General features: G+C 44.5%; 1 protein-coding gene across 1 annotated transcript in view; it reads right to left on the bottom strand.

Moving 5' to 3' along the window:
* LOC104073403 (histone deacetylase 4) overlaps nucleotides 1-12,180 on the bottom strand; it is a gene marked incomplete at both ends in the record, with an annotated part of 51,580 nt that extends 39,400 nt beyond the window's left edge. The window contains one exon of the mRNA XM_009573146.1: nucleotides 11,936-12,180. Within this exon, the coding sequence (XP_009571441.1) occupies nucleotides 11,936-12,180 (245 nt within the window). The remainder of the gene's footprint in view (nucleotides 1-11,935) is intronic.
* Nucleotides 12,181-19,666: the final 7,486 nt, after the last annotated feature.

The raw sequence follows: 19,666 nt of genomic DNA, 5'->3' as shown, positions 1-19,666 counted from the left end.
CATACCGTGTGACAGACATGCACACTGTATTAGGGAGCGCAGCTAGGAACATCTGAATTAGGTGCTCTTGCCAAAACAAGTATTTGTAAATATTTATAACTATGGGGATTCCTGCATATGTTTAATGTCACTGCTTCCACTATTTATGAAAACTGCACAAATGTTCAACTGTACCTGTAGTTAGTGTTGCTGGTGCTCCTTTAGCATATATTAATATTAATAAATATAATAAGGAAAAGGTAGAGCATTTCCACGTATTTATCAACCGTCAGCTAGCCGTGAGGACTCAGCGGTGCAGTGGATTTTGCCATCACATTCCTCAATTGTCTTCAGTTCTCGAGCATCTCTACCTAGAACGGGGACTGACACCTCATCAGTAAGCGCACTGTCAACTTCCACTGCACAAAGAAACCTCTTTTTAAGCAGAGTGGAGCTAAAACAGTTTCCTTTAGGCGTTACAACAGAAGTGGAAAGGTAGCGCTCTGAAATCTTCCAGCAGGCTCAGCCCAGAAGCCAGCCTGTGCCCTCTTGGCAAGCACGTGGTGCTGACAGCAAAGATCCCATTGACCACAGAAAACGAGGACGCATTTCATGGAGACATGTTGCATTACGACTTGCACAACCACTCCTTGATTTGCTAGATGAGTAGCAAGAACACGGGTCCTTCCTACATCCCGGTACCTCGCAGACACTACCTTATTCTTCCCCCAGAAGCTAGGCACTGTTCTCTGCCCACGCTCCTCTGCTTCTTCCTTCCCATACAACCGTCATTTTAAAGGTGCTTCTGTCATTTACTTCACACGCCGCGGTAAAACTGATTAAAATCTGCAAAGCAGGAGAGGTTTTGAAGCTTAGACTATGGCTCCTAGGTTTTTATAATATATATTTTGAATAGCTTACTGCAATTAGTGGAACGTAGCGTAAAACTATCTGTACCCAGACAGCTCACCCTTACTCATGCAGATAATCACACATGCAAGGCTCGGTGAACAACAGTTGGCGTACTTATTGCCAATAAACATTTTCTGGGATCCAAAGTAGCTTAGTGTTGTGTCCAGCTCCTAACTTGCATCTCAATCTATGCCTCAGGTCATCTACTGAAGGTGCTCCAGCGTGGTGGGACACCACCCCGAGCACTTCTGCTGCTCTTCGGATTTGCAGGCAATCCCTACTTCCTCCCAGCATGAGGCAGCTAGGTTAAGAAGAAACACAGATGAAAAGGTAGCCTGATCCTCCACCTACAGGTCAGCATTCCTCCTCACACATACACGTGCTTTCCATCTCAGACCAAGGTCATGATGGCATGCTCCAGCCTGTCATAAGACTGCAGTCTGAGGACTTCTTCCAGGCAAGCTCAGAGACTTCGTAAAACTACTTCACCTGCCACCCCTGAACAAGAGGTTGGCCTTCGGATGGAGGCAATAGCTTCAAAGAAGTTGTAAGGACGTACAAGTTAAATACTAGCTTCAAAACCGACAACTTAATGTTAGACAAGACCAAAAAAAACCCTAAAGCAGATCTTCTCAGCACCCCCTGAACTTGTACTCTTAAAGGCTGAGTTAAGGCATGACACAGCAAACGCTTTCAGAAGTTTCACATAATTGTCCTCTCACCTAGCAGGCAGCGAGGCTGGGGTCTTGGTACAAACAGTGTTTTTAAGGCAAATCATCTGCCACCCCCTTTGGCAAAATTCTTCAGTTTTGGTGGGCTAAATCAGGTATTTATAAGGATCTGGAGCTCAGATTATGTGAGAATAAAGGAAAATCGTAGGTGATGATCAAGAAAGAACTCACCAAAACATGTACACATCACCCCCAAAAAATCATTAGCTATGTGGAAGCAAAGCATGGATGTCAACAGATTTCTGGGAGAATTGTTGTACTGGATTATTTTAGAGCAATCTTAATGCTGGCCATTCCTTTGGCCGAACTCTCTGCTTCATCTTCTCCCCATCCTGTTTACTGAAGTCTCAGGCTGTGGCTCTAGTTTCAGGATTCGCTCTCTTGGCTCCATCACAGCGTGTTTCAGATATCTCCTGGAGCACCAGAGGCTAGTCAGAATTAATCAGTTTGTACTGAGAGATGGGGGGGCGGGGAAAGTTGTGGTTTTCAACAGAAGCCAAGACACAAAAATCTGAAAGCAGAGCTCAGAAGAATGAACATCTATCATCTCTTTTCTTGGACACATCAGCAGTTGAACGTATATTCGGCGTGCCCCCTTCCAGCTATCAGGCAGGCTGACAGCAGGCAGTCCCGTGCCAGAAGTTCCCGCGGCCAGCATCTCTTCGCTACGCAGGGAAATGATCCTTTCCAGCCGACAGCTTCCTGGGCAAGAGACTGATCTTGGTTAGACATATCCTACTGAGAATGTCTGGTGTTCAAGTTTATGAGGCTCAAATGTCTCCAGGAAAGGGAACGATGGTTATGTTCCCTGATTGCCAGCTCTAGGTGAAAAGATCCCACGTTATTAGTTTGGCACCTTATATACGGATATAAAATTTTTTATCCCAGTTTCCTTCCCATGCCATTACTGCTTACCTCTCCGAAAAGGCTGAAAGCTTGCACAGCAGCTTCATCCCTTTAAGCCCTGAATATCTGCAAAGGTATAGCGCTGGGAATGATTTCTATGTGCCTTTTGCTCCCTGACTGCCACTCCAATCTAGTTTTTACCCTTTCTCCAGAAGCAGAGTTTCCGAGACCCTTTCTAGAAAGCAGTGAGTTCCATTTGTAGTACTCAGCACGTTCGGTTTTCCCCTCTAAAGGTGTGGAAGACTACTTTGCCTTTGCTTCTGCTACGCTTTACATGCTTATTATTGAAGGGGAGGACAAATCCATACACCTCCTGCACCAGGAGCAGGGAACATCCATCTGACCACAGATGGCAATAAGGAATCTCTGTAAATCAAAGAACCATATAAATTGTCCTGTAAAGGAAGGAGCCCCAGATGTTTAATGCTAAATGAGATTTTATCATGCCATAAGTGATCAGACCTCAGTCCTTGGCAGAGTAATTATGTCCTCTGTGAACTGTTTTGGGGTGCAGGGAGCAAGAGGAGCTGGAATGGGAATGTTACGCTAAAATCAGTACCAGGAGCAGAGATGTAGGACAAAGAGCTCCTGTAATGGGAGCAGCTAGAAGAGCCACCACTGGGTTTTGGTCATTTCAAAGAAGGAAATATGACTAAAGAAAAGGAGGAGCGTGGCTGTATCCACTGATTCACCATTCCCGATCACCTGTGTGAAGGAAAAGCGACCGAACCAGAAAGCTAGCAGGGATGGGAGACTTCATTGGAGTGCTCCTGCCAGGCTTCTCAAAGAACTGAGGAAAAAAAAGGGGGGGAAAAAAAGCAGCGAGGATGGAGTACCACCGCTGGCAGCGTGGCTGCTGACACACGGCATCAGCTGCCGCTCCTGTGTGATTTCAGGTTCAGCTCCATTTGACAGAGGGTGGACATGGCGGTGAAGTGGACTGCACAGTGCTGCTCGTCGTCTGACACGAGGCACTGACAGCCCCAGCACCTGCGGTGCCTGGAGGAAGGCTGCATGCTAAAAACGAATGTTCAACATCATCCCATGCTCGTGCGAGAGCAGCAGAAGCATCGTTTTTAAAGGTAACAGGCCAGCAACGTAAATACCAAATATTTACCATTTTTACACACCTGTTTAAGTACCTGTTTCCTGTTTAAGTTAAACAGGAAACTTAAGCATGGAGATTAATCCAACAACGTTGTTCGTATTGTGTGTACATGAGCGAAGTTATGCACAACATGATTTACGTTTTAAACACAACTTCATTCTCCCATACAACAGCTGAATTTTGTTAAGAGACCATATGCAGCAACAGGACTTAGAAGTTTAAGAATGTTGATTTATCAGCGATGGCGTATATTAACAGGTCAATATTCCTGATATAACAGCAGGATCCACTTGGGTATTTCTGTACTCATGCCCTGATTCTCTATGTGTTCTCTTTGACTACTTCCAATCTATTTTATCTAGTTAAAAAAGAAGATAAAACTGGAGTTGAAAAGTCAGAGGTGTGAACTGCAAAATATTCCTTCTTCTGTCGTTTATTTTGAAATTCCAAATTGAATAGAGACATAAGGCTTCTAGCTTTAAAAAAAACCAAAAAACAACTGTGCTCCACACACATTTTACTGGGAGACAAACTCATGCTATAATGGATGAAAGAACAGAAATTTGACCACTTCAAAAGCTGGACTCCACAGAAAAAGTGAGCATGTGCTACCGAAAAAAGGATCCTGTATCTGTCTGTCAGCCAGTGAACTCTGCCATTTATGTCAGACGTTCAGCCTTCAGACCACCCAAAAGTCAGCCCAATTTAAGTTCAACTTCAGGAGATTAAGTAACAAGAAAACGCACTCGGTGAATGTCTCTTCTTTGGCTTCACCATAGGAACGTGGAGTGGCTGAGCTCAGGGGGCAAAAGGCTTTTCATCTCCCACTGCTGATGGGTCAGAAAACCTCTGTATTCTACTGGAAAGCTGTGAAGCCCCAGAGCAAAGTTCTACTGGAAAGCTGTGAAGCCCCAGAGCTTTACATTTGAGTAATGGTGCAAGGAGGACAAGGCTAGCTATACTAGCAGACTCTGCGGACACCAGTACAGGGATTCACAGGATGAATGCCATCACATCCACTGGCTGCAGTGAGATCTGTGACTGAACTTTTGACTGAGGTTTTTGCATCTCAAACCTGGAAAAATGTGGAGTTCTCATTCTGCTCCTTCCAGCCTACAAACCGTGGTCCATCCCAGAAGAAGCCAAAAGGAAACGTGCTTCTTTCACCACGTTTAAAGCAAGTCTGCAAGGATCAGGGCAGACAATCTTCCTGGATGAGCAATCCAGCTTCAGTCCAGAAACCACCAACGCTAGGTAGGAAGATGCCCAAGTTAACTCAGCCTGCTGCATGAATCATAGCATCATAGAATCGTTTAGGTTGGAAAAGACCTTTAAGATCATCAAGTCCAACCGTTAACCTAGCACTGCCAAGTCCACCACTAAACCGTGTCCCTAAGCACCACATCTACACGTCTTTTAAATACCTCCAGGGATGGTGACTCAATCACTTCCCTGGGCAGCCTGTTCCAAGGCTTGACAACCCTTTCGGTGAAGAAATTTTTCCTAATATCCAATCTAAACCTCCCCTGGTGCAACTTGAGGCCATTTCCTCTTGTCCTATCGCTTGTTACTTGGGAAAAGAGACTGACACCCACCTCGCTACAACCTCCTTTCATGTAGTTGACTACTTCTTCAACCGAGAGATGGGCTTACAGGTGTCCAAGCTGCTATATGAATTTGTTGACACTACCCCCCCTCTGTGTGCAGATTTGTCCTCACCGTTCTTGGAAGGCGGCTGCGGAAAGTTCTTTGAGGCTGCGGAAGGTCACCCCCCACCCTTCAAAGAGAGCAAACGCTCTGATCCTACAAAAGCTTTCCCCAGGGTTACTTCCATCAGAAGTTAAGTTTTGCAGGATCCAGGTCTAAGTCTTGGAGTCAGCTCCATGTACCAGAAAAATGAGGCAAGGTCACCAAAAAAGAACAGGAAGCTGTCTAGAAATAGCAAGGGAGCACGGTACAATGCATTCAAGTAGTAACAAGGCACAAAATGTTCAGTCTGGTTTTTTACCACCGACTGTACCCAGCTGCAGTCTTCTAAGATGAATAATCCTATCATGTCAGAACACAGACAGAGGCGGACACCTGGTATCTCCGGGCTTTTTAAGTTTCTCCTGAAAACGATGCAGGCTGTGAGGAACTGGCGCTCTGCAGAAGAGAGACACAAAACTGAGCAAAGGGAGTCCCTCCGCGCTGGCTGCTGCAGGCAGGAAGGATGGAGCAGACACGCTCAGCAACGGGAGTTGGGGCACAGGGGGTTAAAATGGAAGTTTGCCCTTCCAGAGTCCAATGTGAGGAGCAGGACACAGGGGGAAGGGGATGCTTTTCAGGAACCAAGGTTCCTTCAGCGTCCCCAGCCTGGGGGCATGGGGAAGGTGCCACCCAGCACAGCTGCAGATGACATCAACCCCATCAACAGATTTGAAACAAGCAAATTTTCTCCTGTTAAGTAGGAATCGACATAGAGAGGCCGCCAAAAAGAGGCTCTAGGCACTGTCAGGGCTACACTGAAAGCAGCCACACTAAAAAACGATGTGATTTATGCCCAATAAGCTATCCTGCAAGCAAACCTGCCATTGCAAGGGCAGGTGGCTCCAAATGAAAGCAAAGAGCAGTTTCTCACCTTAGCATCAACATGACACCTATTAAGCCTAGGTATCTTTGGAAAAAAACCTACATTTTCTTTACAGCATTGCAAAATCAGTCACAAAGATTTCCTGAAAGACTTTTACTCTCCAAAACAAAAATAAGGAATGCCCAGAGAGTTTCACCCCATGTCTCCAAACAAGGGGGTAGCACCGTGGATGTGTTACCACCTCTCAGTCAGGGCTTGGAAGCAACGCTGATGAAAAAAATGTCGTCTGAAACCAGCAAAAACTAACAAAACCGTCTCCTCAGACTTTATCTGAATGTTGCTATATATATAAAGCCAATGTCTGAAAACATTCCATGTATTTTTATTTATTGGCATAAAGCCATTAAGCAGCATAGCATACTGTTAAATGTAGGAAATCATTGTGTGAATAAAAAGAAAACAATTTCAGAATCACTCCTCGGCGAACATTGTTACAAAGCTCCTTTCACTGTTGCTGCTTATATGCAAACCCATGACTTCTCTGACCATCCTGTATATACGTTGCATGTACAGACTAGCATTCCCTCTGCTACTGATGCACACAAATACTCTTTTCTCAGATGTCGGGAAAACCAGGAATAGCACTGTATGACAGAATTAACATCTTTGCATGCCTCCAGGTTAGGATTTCAGGTCCACGAGGAGTTATGAGGCTCAGCCGCTTGCCTATGTTGCTATCACATCACCACCAGGACTCTTCTGGTGTCTGCTGTCATGTGCTAATGCTGACGTGCGTCAGCATCCTGAATAAGTTTCCGGCTTTAGCTATAAAACAGCCAGAGCTGGGAAGAGCCCTGCTCCGAGCTCGGGCAGCGCAGGGACGGAAGAGATTAACCGCATTACCCACCACGTCCTTCACTTCTCTGCTGAGCTCACACCGCCCGAGGTGCCTCTCGCCCTGCCAAAGTGCGGATCCTGCCCCTCTTCAATCATCTCGCTCCGGCCCTTGACCAGAAGGCAAATGGAAAAGCTTTTGGTAACTTCCAGCTGATCTTGGCTGGGAATGAGTGACTCACAAAGGAAAAAATTCACTGCCGATTCCTTCGCAATCAAAGGTCAAGCAAAGCTCACACTGGGACCTGCGGAGAGGCTTTCCACCATCTCACCGGCAACGGCCCGGGCGCCAGGCTCCTTATTCCATCCTTGTTTTTGTTTAGGAAGGCAGATTTGAAGGCTATAAATATTGTTACACATCTGGCGAGGCACGCCTGAGTGGAAAATCCATCTCGCTGAAGGTAAGCGGCTACAGGAGAGAGAAGCTGTCGCCTCTGCCTCCAGCCAGCCCGCAGCAGCCTCCGGTGCTCACCAGCTCCAGCTTCCTTTCCCGCGCTGCTTTCGGATGTCAAACCTCGGCAATCTGCAAAGCTGCGCTGTAGTTGTGAAAGACAGTTTTGTCTATTTCCATATGGTGTGAAGTCTTCCTAAGGCTTAGCTTATTTTCCCTAAACATGTCAGGGTTTTCTCGTTATTCCCCATGTGCAATGATCCCACTCCCTCCGTGCGCTGAGCTCTACCTGTGTCCATTATACTTCCCTTCCACAAATATTATTTCACTCGTAGCCTGGCTCTCCAAATTGCACGATCTTCTGGAATTTGCCACCTTTATGTGGAGGCCATTTCTTCAAAATACAATGTCTATAAAAGCAAGGACTGCTCGGGGGGGACAAGGGAAGGGATTGCACATGCAGGCAGAAGGACTGCCACCATCCCATCTTCTCCTCTTGCACTAGATCAGACGATTAAAAGTGGGCTGCTGGAGTAAAACCAAGTTCTGGAAAATACCAAAACTTCAGATTTCAATAGGAAAAAGTTATGTACTTGAATAGAAAAACAAGAAAGACATGCCAGCATTTTTCAAGCCAAATTTCATTTCCTTAAGACGACCTTAAGATGTTTCTTATACCAGTGCTTTGTTTGGGGGGTGGAAGGGAGCGATATTCCCCCCCTCTTAATTCACATCAAGTCAGAACAGTTCCTCTGTTCACACCGACACCAAAGTAGTAAAAGAAAGAAAAACACAAAACGTGATTCCTGTTGTACTAGCTAAGGGTTTAAACATTTAAAATGAGTAAGCCTCTTTAAAATCCTCAAAGTGCTGTTGGCTGTAACTTAGCAATGCTGGCTGTACCTATGTCTGTCCAAAATACAGAATTTCCCCCCCTTTGGATACAACAGCTGCTTCAGAAATGCATCAAAAATATTTTTTTACTTTTAGCAGCAGATGCTCAGCCACTGAATTCCTGTCAACAAAACTATTCAACATCTATAAGTGGAAGAGTGCAAAGGTACTTGAACCCAATCTTCTTGCCAAAAGAGGGATCCAATGCAATGTTTGCTCTGCGTATGTAACTATACCCAGACGCTGGTCTGCTATATCCAAAAATATGCTTACAATCTAGGAATTGTAAGCAAAAGGATTTAGAAACAGGCATAAGTCAAGATAAAGCACAGAAATTGCTGCTCAAGTACACAAACAGACGAACAAATAAATGCTTTGCACTCATTGATTAGAATGGTGGATGCTAAGCTGTAATGAAAAAAGCCAAATTAATTGATTCTAGATAGTGCTAGATATGCAAAACATAGCAAGATGCAGAAATTCTTCCCACTTCACAGAAATAGTTTACAAATCAATTGCAAGATTTAATACTATGACTAATGAAAGCCCTGATCACCTCAAAGGAAACCGGTGCCAGGGAGAAAGTCACAAGAACCGCCATTTTGTTTGACATCAGAGTAGGTTTAGAGCTTTGACGTTTCCATGTTTAATTTTTGGTTTCATTAGATTTTGAGGTTGTTCTGATCCTGAAAATTCTAACCAAACTGCAGGAGCCCCAAATTTTTGGAAAGGAAGTAAGTTTGCAAGGTGCACAATGACCTTGCAATAGCTGCTGAAGGTTTGCTTTCTGAATCAAAAAACCCCAATGTCAGGGAAGACACTGAAGATGTCCAAGAACCAAACCTGGTGCAGCAGTAAGGCATGCTGCAAGCTCACTCTAGTCATTACATATAATCTTAATGAACAGAAATCTGGCTAGGTTTAGGTTCCCAAGCCTTTTCTTACCCTAAGTGAGACTTCATTTCCACCTGAGGAAGAAACTTGAGAATAAAAGTTTGTACAAGCGATGGACTCGTGACACCTTCATTACAATACCATAAACTCAGGCTACGAAACACTTCCAGCTGAAGAATCTCACAACTACATCGCTCAGTCTAAACTATTTCTGCATATTGAACACTTCGCTTGGAGACAAGAGACTAATGAAATTCTTAATCTCATCAGTGACGCCATAAGCCAATCACCAAATGAAGCTAACTTATTCTGAGCCTCCAAAGAGGATGTCAAGAATTTGCTGTTTCTATCATGTATTTAGTCTAAAGATTCAGTGTTTGAGTAAACAGAAAAGATGATAGACTGCATCCCCACTCCGGCTCCTCCCCATGCCAGAGTAGTAGCACATCTGCTTAGACCTTTCACAAAACAGGCAAGTTTGTACTCCCTGCCCATGGCATTAAAAGATGAGGAGAGAAGCAGTAGGAAGCGTTCCCTTGATCCAATGTACGTGCCAGAGCAAGCCCTCCCTTGCACGCTTGGAGGAGCGTGGTGTGCATGGATGCATGTGTGCACATGGGACGTTTACTACACACCCTGAGCAGCTGATTTTTAAAAAACATCTGAATTCCTCCAAAAAGAGCTCTGCGTCTTCATTTAGGACTATTTCTATACCAAATTTCACAGTTTAAACCCTAGTGCTTCACTTACACAGAAGAGAAGTTTTTTATTTGCTTTAATTCCCCCCTGCTTTTTTCATGAGCCATAAAGGACCTGAACAGCTTGAAGTTCAAAGTCCAAAAATGAGGTTATAAATTTTAGTTGTCTGGACAAAATAATAGCTTCCCTGCACCTACAGTCACTGAACTTAACACAGCTGCCAGTTTCTGAAAGTTGGTTTAATCTAAGAGTCATCTAAATGTGGGCTGACTTATGAACACAAACATAAGAAGTATGTTATCCCAAAAAAAGTGCATCATAATGACACGTTAGTGTATGGTTTTGGGTTTATTTTATTTGTGAGATATCATGGGGTTTATTTCAATAATGTGCTGTTTTATTTTTAAAGCAATTCTAGGCACGATGACACACTTACTACTATGGGAGATCACCTTGCAGGTCATCCTTTTTCACACAGGATTATATCATTCCTATTTTAAGTTTTTCATCTAGCCAAGCTCACACATTAGAGGAAGAACTTCATTACCTAATGGTCTAGATATACTGTACTAACTGGCTTCTCAAAATTAGATCTCGACTTCCTTCTAACGCAGACTTGTACCAGAATCAGTCATAACTTTAACATAAATGAGAGCAAATATGTTCCTATCAGAGTTCGTCCATTAAATCTGAACAACCCTTTCTTATTTTTAATAGACAAATATCCAAAGGCACATGCAATTACAAGGAAATAAGGGAAATATTTGTCACAGATATTTCCCATCCTTTCCTCTTGAATGTACTATGTGAACCACAGATGCTGCAACTGTTCTTGTGCTACCCATGCACAAATGCGTACATATAGACACATGTGTATACATACATAACTACATACATATACACACATATAGACACTTATTATGCATACATATGAGTGTATGCATAAATGAATTTACACGCATGCACCTCCCCACACCTTTGTCCTGAAGAGAACACAGAGGACCCACTAAGGACTGTTAATCAGTCTTCAAACAGCAACTGTTCTTACAAAGCCAGGCTCATATCTGTGTTTGAAAAGTCTGTAAATAATATACCATTAACTTTTAATTCTCTTTTCCCCACTCTGACATGTATTTTGTATTAAAATGAAAGTTATATAAGGTTGAATTGAGGTTGCTTTTTAATATTACATTAACGCTATTTACTATGCGCAGCGCTAATCCCCCTTTGAAAAGAGAGCATATTAGCAATTCTGAAAGCTTATGTTACCATAGCAATAGTCTATCACTGTGAAATATTTATATAATGTCTAACGTTTTCACTATGCAACAGCCATCTTCTAAACTGTAATTCCTACCTATCCTGTGCGTTACACTTCCTCTCTGTCCCGTGCGACAGAGCAGCGCAAAGCACCCCGGCCCGTGCCTAACTTGCACCGTGCAACTCCAAAAAAAAATCTCACGGTGTGCAGACCTACCCGCACCCACTGCATCTGCGTTTCCTATTCCTACAGAGACACTAAGGTCCAAACATTTGGTTTGCACCTTGCGCTGACAGCAGATGTCCAGCCAGCAGTTATATGCCATTCTACTCCCAAATATGTGATATTAGGAACAGGTAACCTAAAAGCCCTCCTTTTGGGTTAAATTCTACTGAAATTTCCCCAACCCAGGGAAAGCAAGCCACCTGTTGGCAGTGGGGCACAGGACTTCTGAATACACACAGTCGGGTGGATAACGTTTAACATGACACCAACTTATGTTGCTTCCTCTCCTCCACCCTATCACCCTTCTAAATCTTGGTGCTCGCATCCCTTTACAAAAGATAATTCTCTAAACAGGGGCTACCAACTCCAGCACAGTATCTCCACCCCCAAAATAAATTAGTTGGTGCATCTCCTCCTGGTGAGGGGATGCTTTCGCACACCACCCAACGCAGGGCTGCCCATCACTTACTTTGATGTGCTCATGCAGCTGAGCCTCGTGCTGCCGGGAGAGCTGCTCGTGCTGCCGCTGGAACTCGGCGATGAGGATCTGTCTCTGGATCTGCTGTTTCTGCTTGAGTGCCAGGAGCTCCTGCTGGAGCTGCTGTTCCCGCAGCGTCGGCTCCGTCACGGGCATGGAAAACTGGTGGTCCAAGCGCAGATCCATCGGGACTGAAGTCGGCGCAACTTGCAAGGGCAGTGCTGTGGTCACATCAACTACAACGTGAAACACAAGAGGAGAGATGAGCGCATTCCCCATTCACACAGGGGTCTATTTCTCATACTATGTCCAGCAAAGACCTTGAGGAATCATGGATTGAATCAAGAGCAGCACCATTAAACTCGCACCATTTTTTAAATGGTAAAAAAGCACTACAGGACTTCAGAGTTCAAGAAGTTTTCCTCCAGCCACCACCTCCTACAAATACGTGCGTTTTCTAAAAGCAAAGGACTTCAACGCATCACACGTGACCCTTCTTGATACCATTCTACATCTGTGTAGTCAAAACATACACCTCCGTTCCACTCTTCTAGCATCACTTGAAATAAGAAGGATAAAGATTAATCTAAGACTTCACAGAAAGGATCAACCTTGACTTACAACGGATCAAGTGATGGAATCCTATGGTCAGGAACACGAGGCTCCCACTTTAAGAAACTTATGCAGAAAAACACTACGTACTGTATCCTTTATAACCAGTTTTGGAAAGGAGCTTAGCCAAAAGCAAACGGGTAATGAAGCATCTAGGAAAAATTGTTAAGTGCCTCGGTGACAAGACTAGATTCCTCACTGCAACCACCAGAAAGGTGCAAACGCGTCTCGCAGGCAGCGCGGGGATGCTGCAGAGCAGGCAGCAAGAGGACGCAGGTGCCCAAATGGTGACTATGCCAAGACTTGCCTCTGTCGTTCAAACTCCAAGGGGACAAACCTGAAGCACAACCAACACTAAGGTAGCGAACAGTAGTGTGTACCAAGAGATGTATGCTAAGAGAAGAAAAAACGGAAATCTATCACTTCGATTATCTGTGTAGTAAAGATCAGTTCTTTGCTTACACAAAAAGCATCTCCCTGAAGACTAGGGGCTTGTCATAAAAAAGGGCAGTAACAGACATCTAAAAAAAACCACCTTTGCAATAACTGAACTCAGCTTGTTTCTGCTAAAAAAAATTACTGCCATACCATGAATGACTAAAGATTTTTAAATTCCACCTGAATGACCGTTCTGTGTTTCACGTGTACTCTGTACACTTGCCACATTTAATGCCTCTCTCTACAGGGCAAATCACTCAGTAACTCTTCTGATACCTCTGAATGAACATCATCTGCAGAATAAAAGAGGCTAACCCTTCAAAAACATTGAGCTTCAAAAAAATTGGAAAATAAAGGGTTTTTTTTTCCCTTGGTTGGTTGGGGTTTTTATTTTATCTAGTGTTTTCTTTTTTAATATTTAAGATGTGTTTGTGCAAGGTTGGGAGGGAGCATCAGCAGCATCACTGAAGCTGGATCAGTCACACATCTGCTAAGACACCTACTCCACATGAAAGGGTTACCCGGGGTTTGCCCAGGAGTATGCAGGGCTCCTGCACGTGCGGGGAAGGCTATGAGATCTCATGGGGGTAGAGGTGCCGCCCTACCACAAAACCATCGGTATAAGCCACCACGAGGCCAGCCCCAGCAGGACAGACATCCTTACAAAGCAAGAGCAAAGGCAGTTTTACTATACGAACGTTAATTTCTCCCTGCCTACAAACAAGCTGGTGAAGTAAACTCCAATTCAAAAGAAAAAAGCATGGAAAACGTTTACGAACTGCAAAAGGCTTAAGGAAAAGTTTTACTAAGACGGACCGTCAGCTTTCACCACCTGTATGTCACCTGTGGAAACATTACTTGAAGAGGAACTTTCACTTTAAAAAATTAAACTCGTATTTCACTTCAAGCCTGATCGTTAAACCCTAGGTCTGATTTCAGCCACCTCCTCAAGGATGCAAGACAGGAGTGCGGAACAAGTTGACTGTGTCCTTCCAAGCAGCATGTCCTCAGAGGTCACCTGAAATCAACTGTAAATTGTTAGAAATAAATGAGGACCCTGCGCTGAACATGGCACGTAGCCTCGATCACACAAACCACTTTGCCATCACCCTTCTGTGCCACCCTCCGGAGAGAGCCACAGCGACAGGCGGCAAATGCCCACACATAACGTTACAAACTCTATCAGGACATTAGTATCATCAATCTCAGAGAAAGAGTTTTCACAGGGTTTTCCCCAAATGCTACACATTTATTTATTTTTGCCAGTAACTGATGCGTAAGAAGTTGATGCTGGTAAAATCTAAAGCTAAATGAAGCACGGAAAAAGAAAATTTTAAAAAATAATAGCGGAGTAATTCAGAAAAATCGGGGGTGTTTTGTAAGGTGACCCCATGTAAATCAAAATGTATTGCAAGGGCAAGGCCACAATGCAGGGACAGGGACCACAAGAAAGGCAACTCCATCCTAGATGGCAGCTCCTTGGAAAGGAGGATGTTGAGCAAAGTGGTGGGGTTTTAAAAAGCACAGCTAGGCCAATGCTGCTGGAGCTGAAGGGGGAAAACAAACAAACAAAAAAAAATCATGTACCAAGAGATGAATTTAGAAATTTTGCTTGGTCTACACAAGACCAATTTCAGGGAGAACACCATCACTTCTTCAAAAGCAGAGAAATACAGTTTAGTAGAGAAATATAGCTTAGTGTTGGAAATCAGTAAAAAAAAAACCCCATTGCTTTTATTTGAAAATAAAGAAGCAAAAAGGAGTGGGGTGGCCTATAGAGACAAAACTATCTGAGTTGAACTCCGTAAAGTTTCTGGAGAAGAGGGGCCGTGGTTTTCTGTACCTCACAGCGGGTGGTTCCTCCAGAAACCCCGGGTGCCCAGGCACTCCTTCAAGGCTGGGAAAGCAACGCTACCCACCCGCCCACAGAGCCCACGGCCGCAGCAGACACCGGGTGCCCTGCCACGCCGACCCTCCTGCCCAGCACCCTGCGGGCAGGTCCTGCCTGCACCCACAGGGCGCACGGGCTGCCTCCCGCGCCGTCAGGTATGACCCCCCCCAAGCAGGCTGCAGGAGCGCAGTATGCATGCAAGAGCAGCATGCTTTCCCCACCCTACGCCCGGCTTGTTCTGAGGAGGAGGAGACTTTTTTTTTTGGATGGAAACGTTTTCTGCAAAAGGTCACATTACTGGAAGTGTTGCTATTTTTCAACCCACAAGCTCTTCCCTCCACTTCCCTATTGTTTTCCTTCCTGTGGCCTTTTCTCCGCTCCCCTCTCTCCCCCGCAGGACCAGAGCTGGGATTCCTTGCCGCGGGTCGCCAAGCCACAGCCGGGGATTTCAGGGAGAACACCAGCTCTCGCCTATGAGTAACCATTCAAACCCACCTAAACAACACGTTCCTAAGCCCTCCTCGGGAATGGCCGATGCTTTCCTACGTGGTCGGTGCCGTGGTCAGCCCCTTCCCATTCCTGCCCACGGAGCATCCCTATGGCAACTGCTGCAGCCGCTCGCACAGAAAAAAACCCTTCATCCGTCTTCCCCGCACGCGAGTGGGAGCTGACAGCTCAAAACCAGCCCTGCGGAGGCAATCTCGTTTCACGGACTATCGCTTCAGAAACTTCTCATCTCAGATGCGGTGCTTTAAATTAGATCCAAGTTTGCCAGGATTTCAGTATTTCAGAGTGACAGAAGAATGTTTTGGATTCCTCCGGCACTGGCAACCCCATAACGGCCCTATATCTATACAGTACCTGCCCCAGCAGTGTGGTGTATGGGGCAAGAGGTGCAATCTGAAACCATCGTGTGTCCCAAGGACTGTGGGAAATGGGATGTGTCCTGGAAAAGTATAAGAGTAAAGTTTCCATGCCAGCAAAAATCCCATTACTATGTTGGATCTTTATAGAAATGGGGGAGAGAGAGAATTAAAAAAAAAAAAAAAGAGGTCTTAATGCAAACTAGGTATTTGCAGCTATTTGGTCAAAACCAAAAAGAAGCCCCCAAAAGCAATCCACCTTCAAGAATATGATGCACCGTGGCTATCAAAAATCCATTTTAACCATCTGTATATGGACACTATACCCTGAGCATTACTAATGTAATTACTGTATGTTACGAAAGATGCACAGTGATTATTCCTGTAATAGCAGCAATTTTATCAGGTGGCAAATCTAGGGGAACTCCATGGGCTGCAGCACCGTTTCACCAGTGGCAGCAGCTTTCTAGCATGAATTAAATCCACCTTTAAAAGAAGCCGAAACAGAATTGTACAACTCAGCTTGGTCTTACCCCACCAAGTCAAACCTATAGTGATCACCCCAACGTAAGGATGGAGACACACCTGACCATTGCCAATGCATGGCATCCACATGGAAACGATGTCCAGGCAAGCGCTGGATACAGACATGAGCACAGCGTTACGTGGACCTCTCCTATTATTCCCTCCCTCCCCAAATTTGTAGACAAATACCCCAGAGCTCCCAAACTCCCCAAAGATAATCTTGAGTATGATTTAATGCAACTTTATAGTCCCCAAGGCTCCAGGAGAGCTTAAACAGTTAATCCTAGAGGATCAGACCCAATGAGTCAGTAAACCAAACAGCGCAGCGGGCTCCGTGAATCACAAGCCTTTTAAATGCATTGACTATTTTTATGTCCAGCCAAAGATTTCTGAGCACCTGGCAATAACATCTCCCATCTTTTATACATGTGGACTAAAGGTCAGCATCACTAATACAGAGGTAGCAGTCACTCGCTCCTGCTTACCCGATCTCCACGTAAATCTGTTTATCTTCAATACAGCTCACTGAATTTGTCAACACTATTTAGGCTAAATGCAATTTTCCTTGAAATTTGCATGCGTTTTCCTACACGCACCTTTATGATCCAAACACTGTGTTTCCTAAAAGCAGAAAATAAAAGCTTTCAACATGTTAAAATAAATCCAATTTCAGCCAGAAGGAATACCCTACTGCTTGTGATCACTACTACTTGTGATTGTGTCTTGTGATAAATGACTCCTGCTTTACTCCCTAATAAGAGCCTTAACTTACACCGTGCTGGATAACGGTCCCGAGAAAACTTGTCAGACCTCCCATTTCCCATCCAAAGGGACTCATCCCCCCCGAAACGCCCGACGCGCGGGCACGGGGCGCCAGCTGCAGAGATCACGACCACAATTCCCATTCAGAGTCCCGGCAGAGGCTGCGTCATCCCCGACTCTTACTATTTCAGTCTCAAAAAAACCCCTATTTGAAATGCCATGAGTTCCCCACAGAAGCGGCGAGTGCTTCTGACCTACAGAGCCCTCCCGAAAACAATAAAACCTTCTCTGCTTAATGAACACATCATCAAAACAAAAAAGCCTGTATTCTTATGAATATTTTATGGTAGACTAGAAAATTGCTTTTATAGGTTCTGCCTTGAGAACATATTAATACAATCAGATTCATGACGTTAGCAAAAGCACAAAGACTATATTCAGAGTTCTAATGAGAAATGCCAAACCCATGAATTAGAAGACAAGATTGCGATTATGAATAATAAACTATCTCATGTTCTCCCTGCCTTTTCCTTCTCTGTAGGAACAGAAGGAGAAAACAGGAGGAATTTTTTTTTTTTTTTTTTTAACCTAGGCACGTAGGGGTTTTTTTTTCACGGTCAAGTTACCATTATTTTTATACCAAGTTAGAAACACTCTGCTGGTTTTGCCCTCCCGAAATAAATAAAACATGGCTATGCATCAAAGACTGCCTGTGTGTTGTACGTTAATTAAGACCTAAAGCATTCTAGTCCCCATCGATTGTCGGCACAGAGCGGCCTCGTGGGTGAGATTGTAAATTTGACATCTCGCAGCTTGCCCGTAACACCGCTGAGTGGAAGTCATCTTAAATACATTTAAGTTGTTAAACACATTTGCTGTAAATAAACTGATAAGCTCAAATCTGAAAGCAAGGGTACGTTTTCTACAAAAAATGTTTGACATTAAAATCATCTCGCATAAAGGCTGCAGATAAACACATTATCAGATCAGTCATATGTTGAGTTTCTTCCACGCTCCAGAATGGAAAATAACTTATCTACAAGTACTGAGCATTTTGGATGGGATCAGCGGAAGATGACGCTACTTAAATATGTGTATGCATATTTAAATAAAACTAACAGTAATAACTGTATCTTCTTCTTCCGCTTCTTTGATACAGCATTTTCATGCAAGCCCTTAAAGGACTAAAATATAGAAGGATTCAGTCCTGAAAACACACTAAAATGTACGTTAAAACAAAATTTCAGTATGAGACGGACACAGGATATTTGAAACAAAGATTTAAATTCAAATCTCGTTTCAGCATAACCTTTACTTAAGCTGAACTTTAAAAATATTTCTCAAACCAGTTTTTTTTTTTTTAAATCAAAAGCTATTGCCAAAAAGACTCAAGACTTTTTTTTTTTTTTTTTTTTTTAATTTAAGCAGCACAGAAAACTGCCTCTCTCACATTTTAAATACAACGTCACCTTCAAATGGAAAAGTGCATGAAACGTTTTCCCCAAGACCTCCCTCCCTCCAGCATGGAGCAAGTCCCACAGAATTTGCACAGCTCCTTCCCAGCCACCCTGCTCCTCTTTCCTCAGCAATTCCCTTTGGCTTAAAGCGAGAAATCACATCAACCTCCCCAAATCTGCTGCAAAATGCTGAGCACGAGTGTCTGGTCAAGGCTGAAGGAAGAAAAGCAGCACCCCCCCAGCCAGCCCCAATAGTATATAAAGTATGGACATACCACCACGTGTCTGTGACAGAGCGAGCTTAGTAGACAGAGTGCACAAAACCCCGATAAAAGAGCATTTCAGCTCCTACAGTAACTCTATAGTCCCCAGTGCTTTTCCAAATCGCTGCACACCAGGGAGGGACGCTCCTCTGGATGGCTGCGGCTGAACCTCCCCGGCCAGTGCTTTCCAGAAACCATTGACTCAGCTTCTCCCCCCCCTCCCCATCTCCCATCCTCTCTGGACTTGGGCTTTATTTCTAACTAATGAGTTTGCTTTCTAATTACTGGCGTGCAAGCGTTGCCCTCCAGACAGATTCTGCCAATAGCGGCACGTCAGCCTTTCAGCACACACAAAAAAAATAAATACAAAACCAAGAGCCCATGCTCAGCATCCCCAAGCTCTCGGTTGCTGCCATCGGAGACACCCCCATCCCGCCCCACTGAACCAGTGCCATCCCAGCACAGCACCAGTCGCAGGACGCCGAGCAAGCGTATGCACGGACCTCCCCCCTAAACATTATTTTCAGCTGCTTTCATCCCTGGGCAGAAGCAAAAAATCATGTGTTTATTCCACCAACTTTATTTCCTGGGGGCTGCCCTTGCTGTCTGGCAACAGCTTTTGATCTTTAAAAATTTTCCTATATTTTGCAAAGCCTTTAAGTACCAGGTCGTTGCCCGCAGACATGACTTTGGCACGTCAGGAGGACGGTGCAGGCAGGCTTCAAAGCAGTGAAAAGCCGTTTCTAAAACCCACCGCCTTCAATTCTGTTTGAAATCAGCCTGGAAATGAGGCAAGGAGCAACTGCTCCCTTCAAGCGCAGCCGAGGGAGCATTTGCAGCGGTTTATTCTGGAAGGAAGACTCGTGTTCTTTGAGTGTCGCTAGATTATTGTGAATTGAGCCCCCCCCGCC

Source organism: Fulmarus glacialis, unplaced genomic scaffold (assembly GCF_000690835.1).
Source record: "Fulmarus glacialis isolate BGI_N327 unplaced genomic scaffold, ASM69083v1 scaffold36192, whole genome shotgun sequence".
NCBI classification, from domain to species: Eukaryota; Metazoa; Chordata; class Aves; order Procellariiformes; family Procellariidae; genus Fulmarus; species Fulmarus glacialis.
The sequence above is the reverse complement of the archived record's forward strand: the minus strand, read 5'-3'. Positions and strand labels throughout refer to the sequence as shown.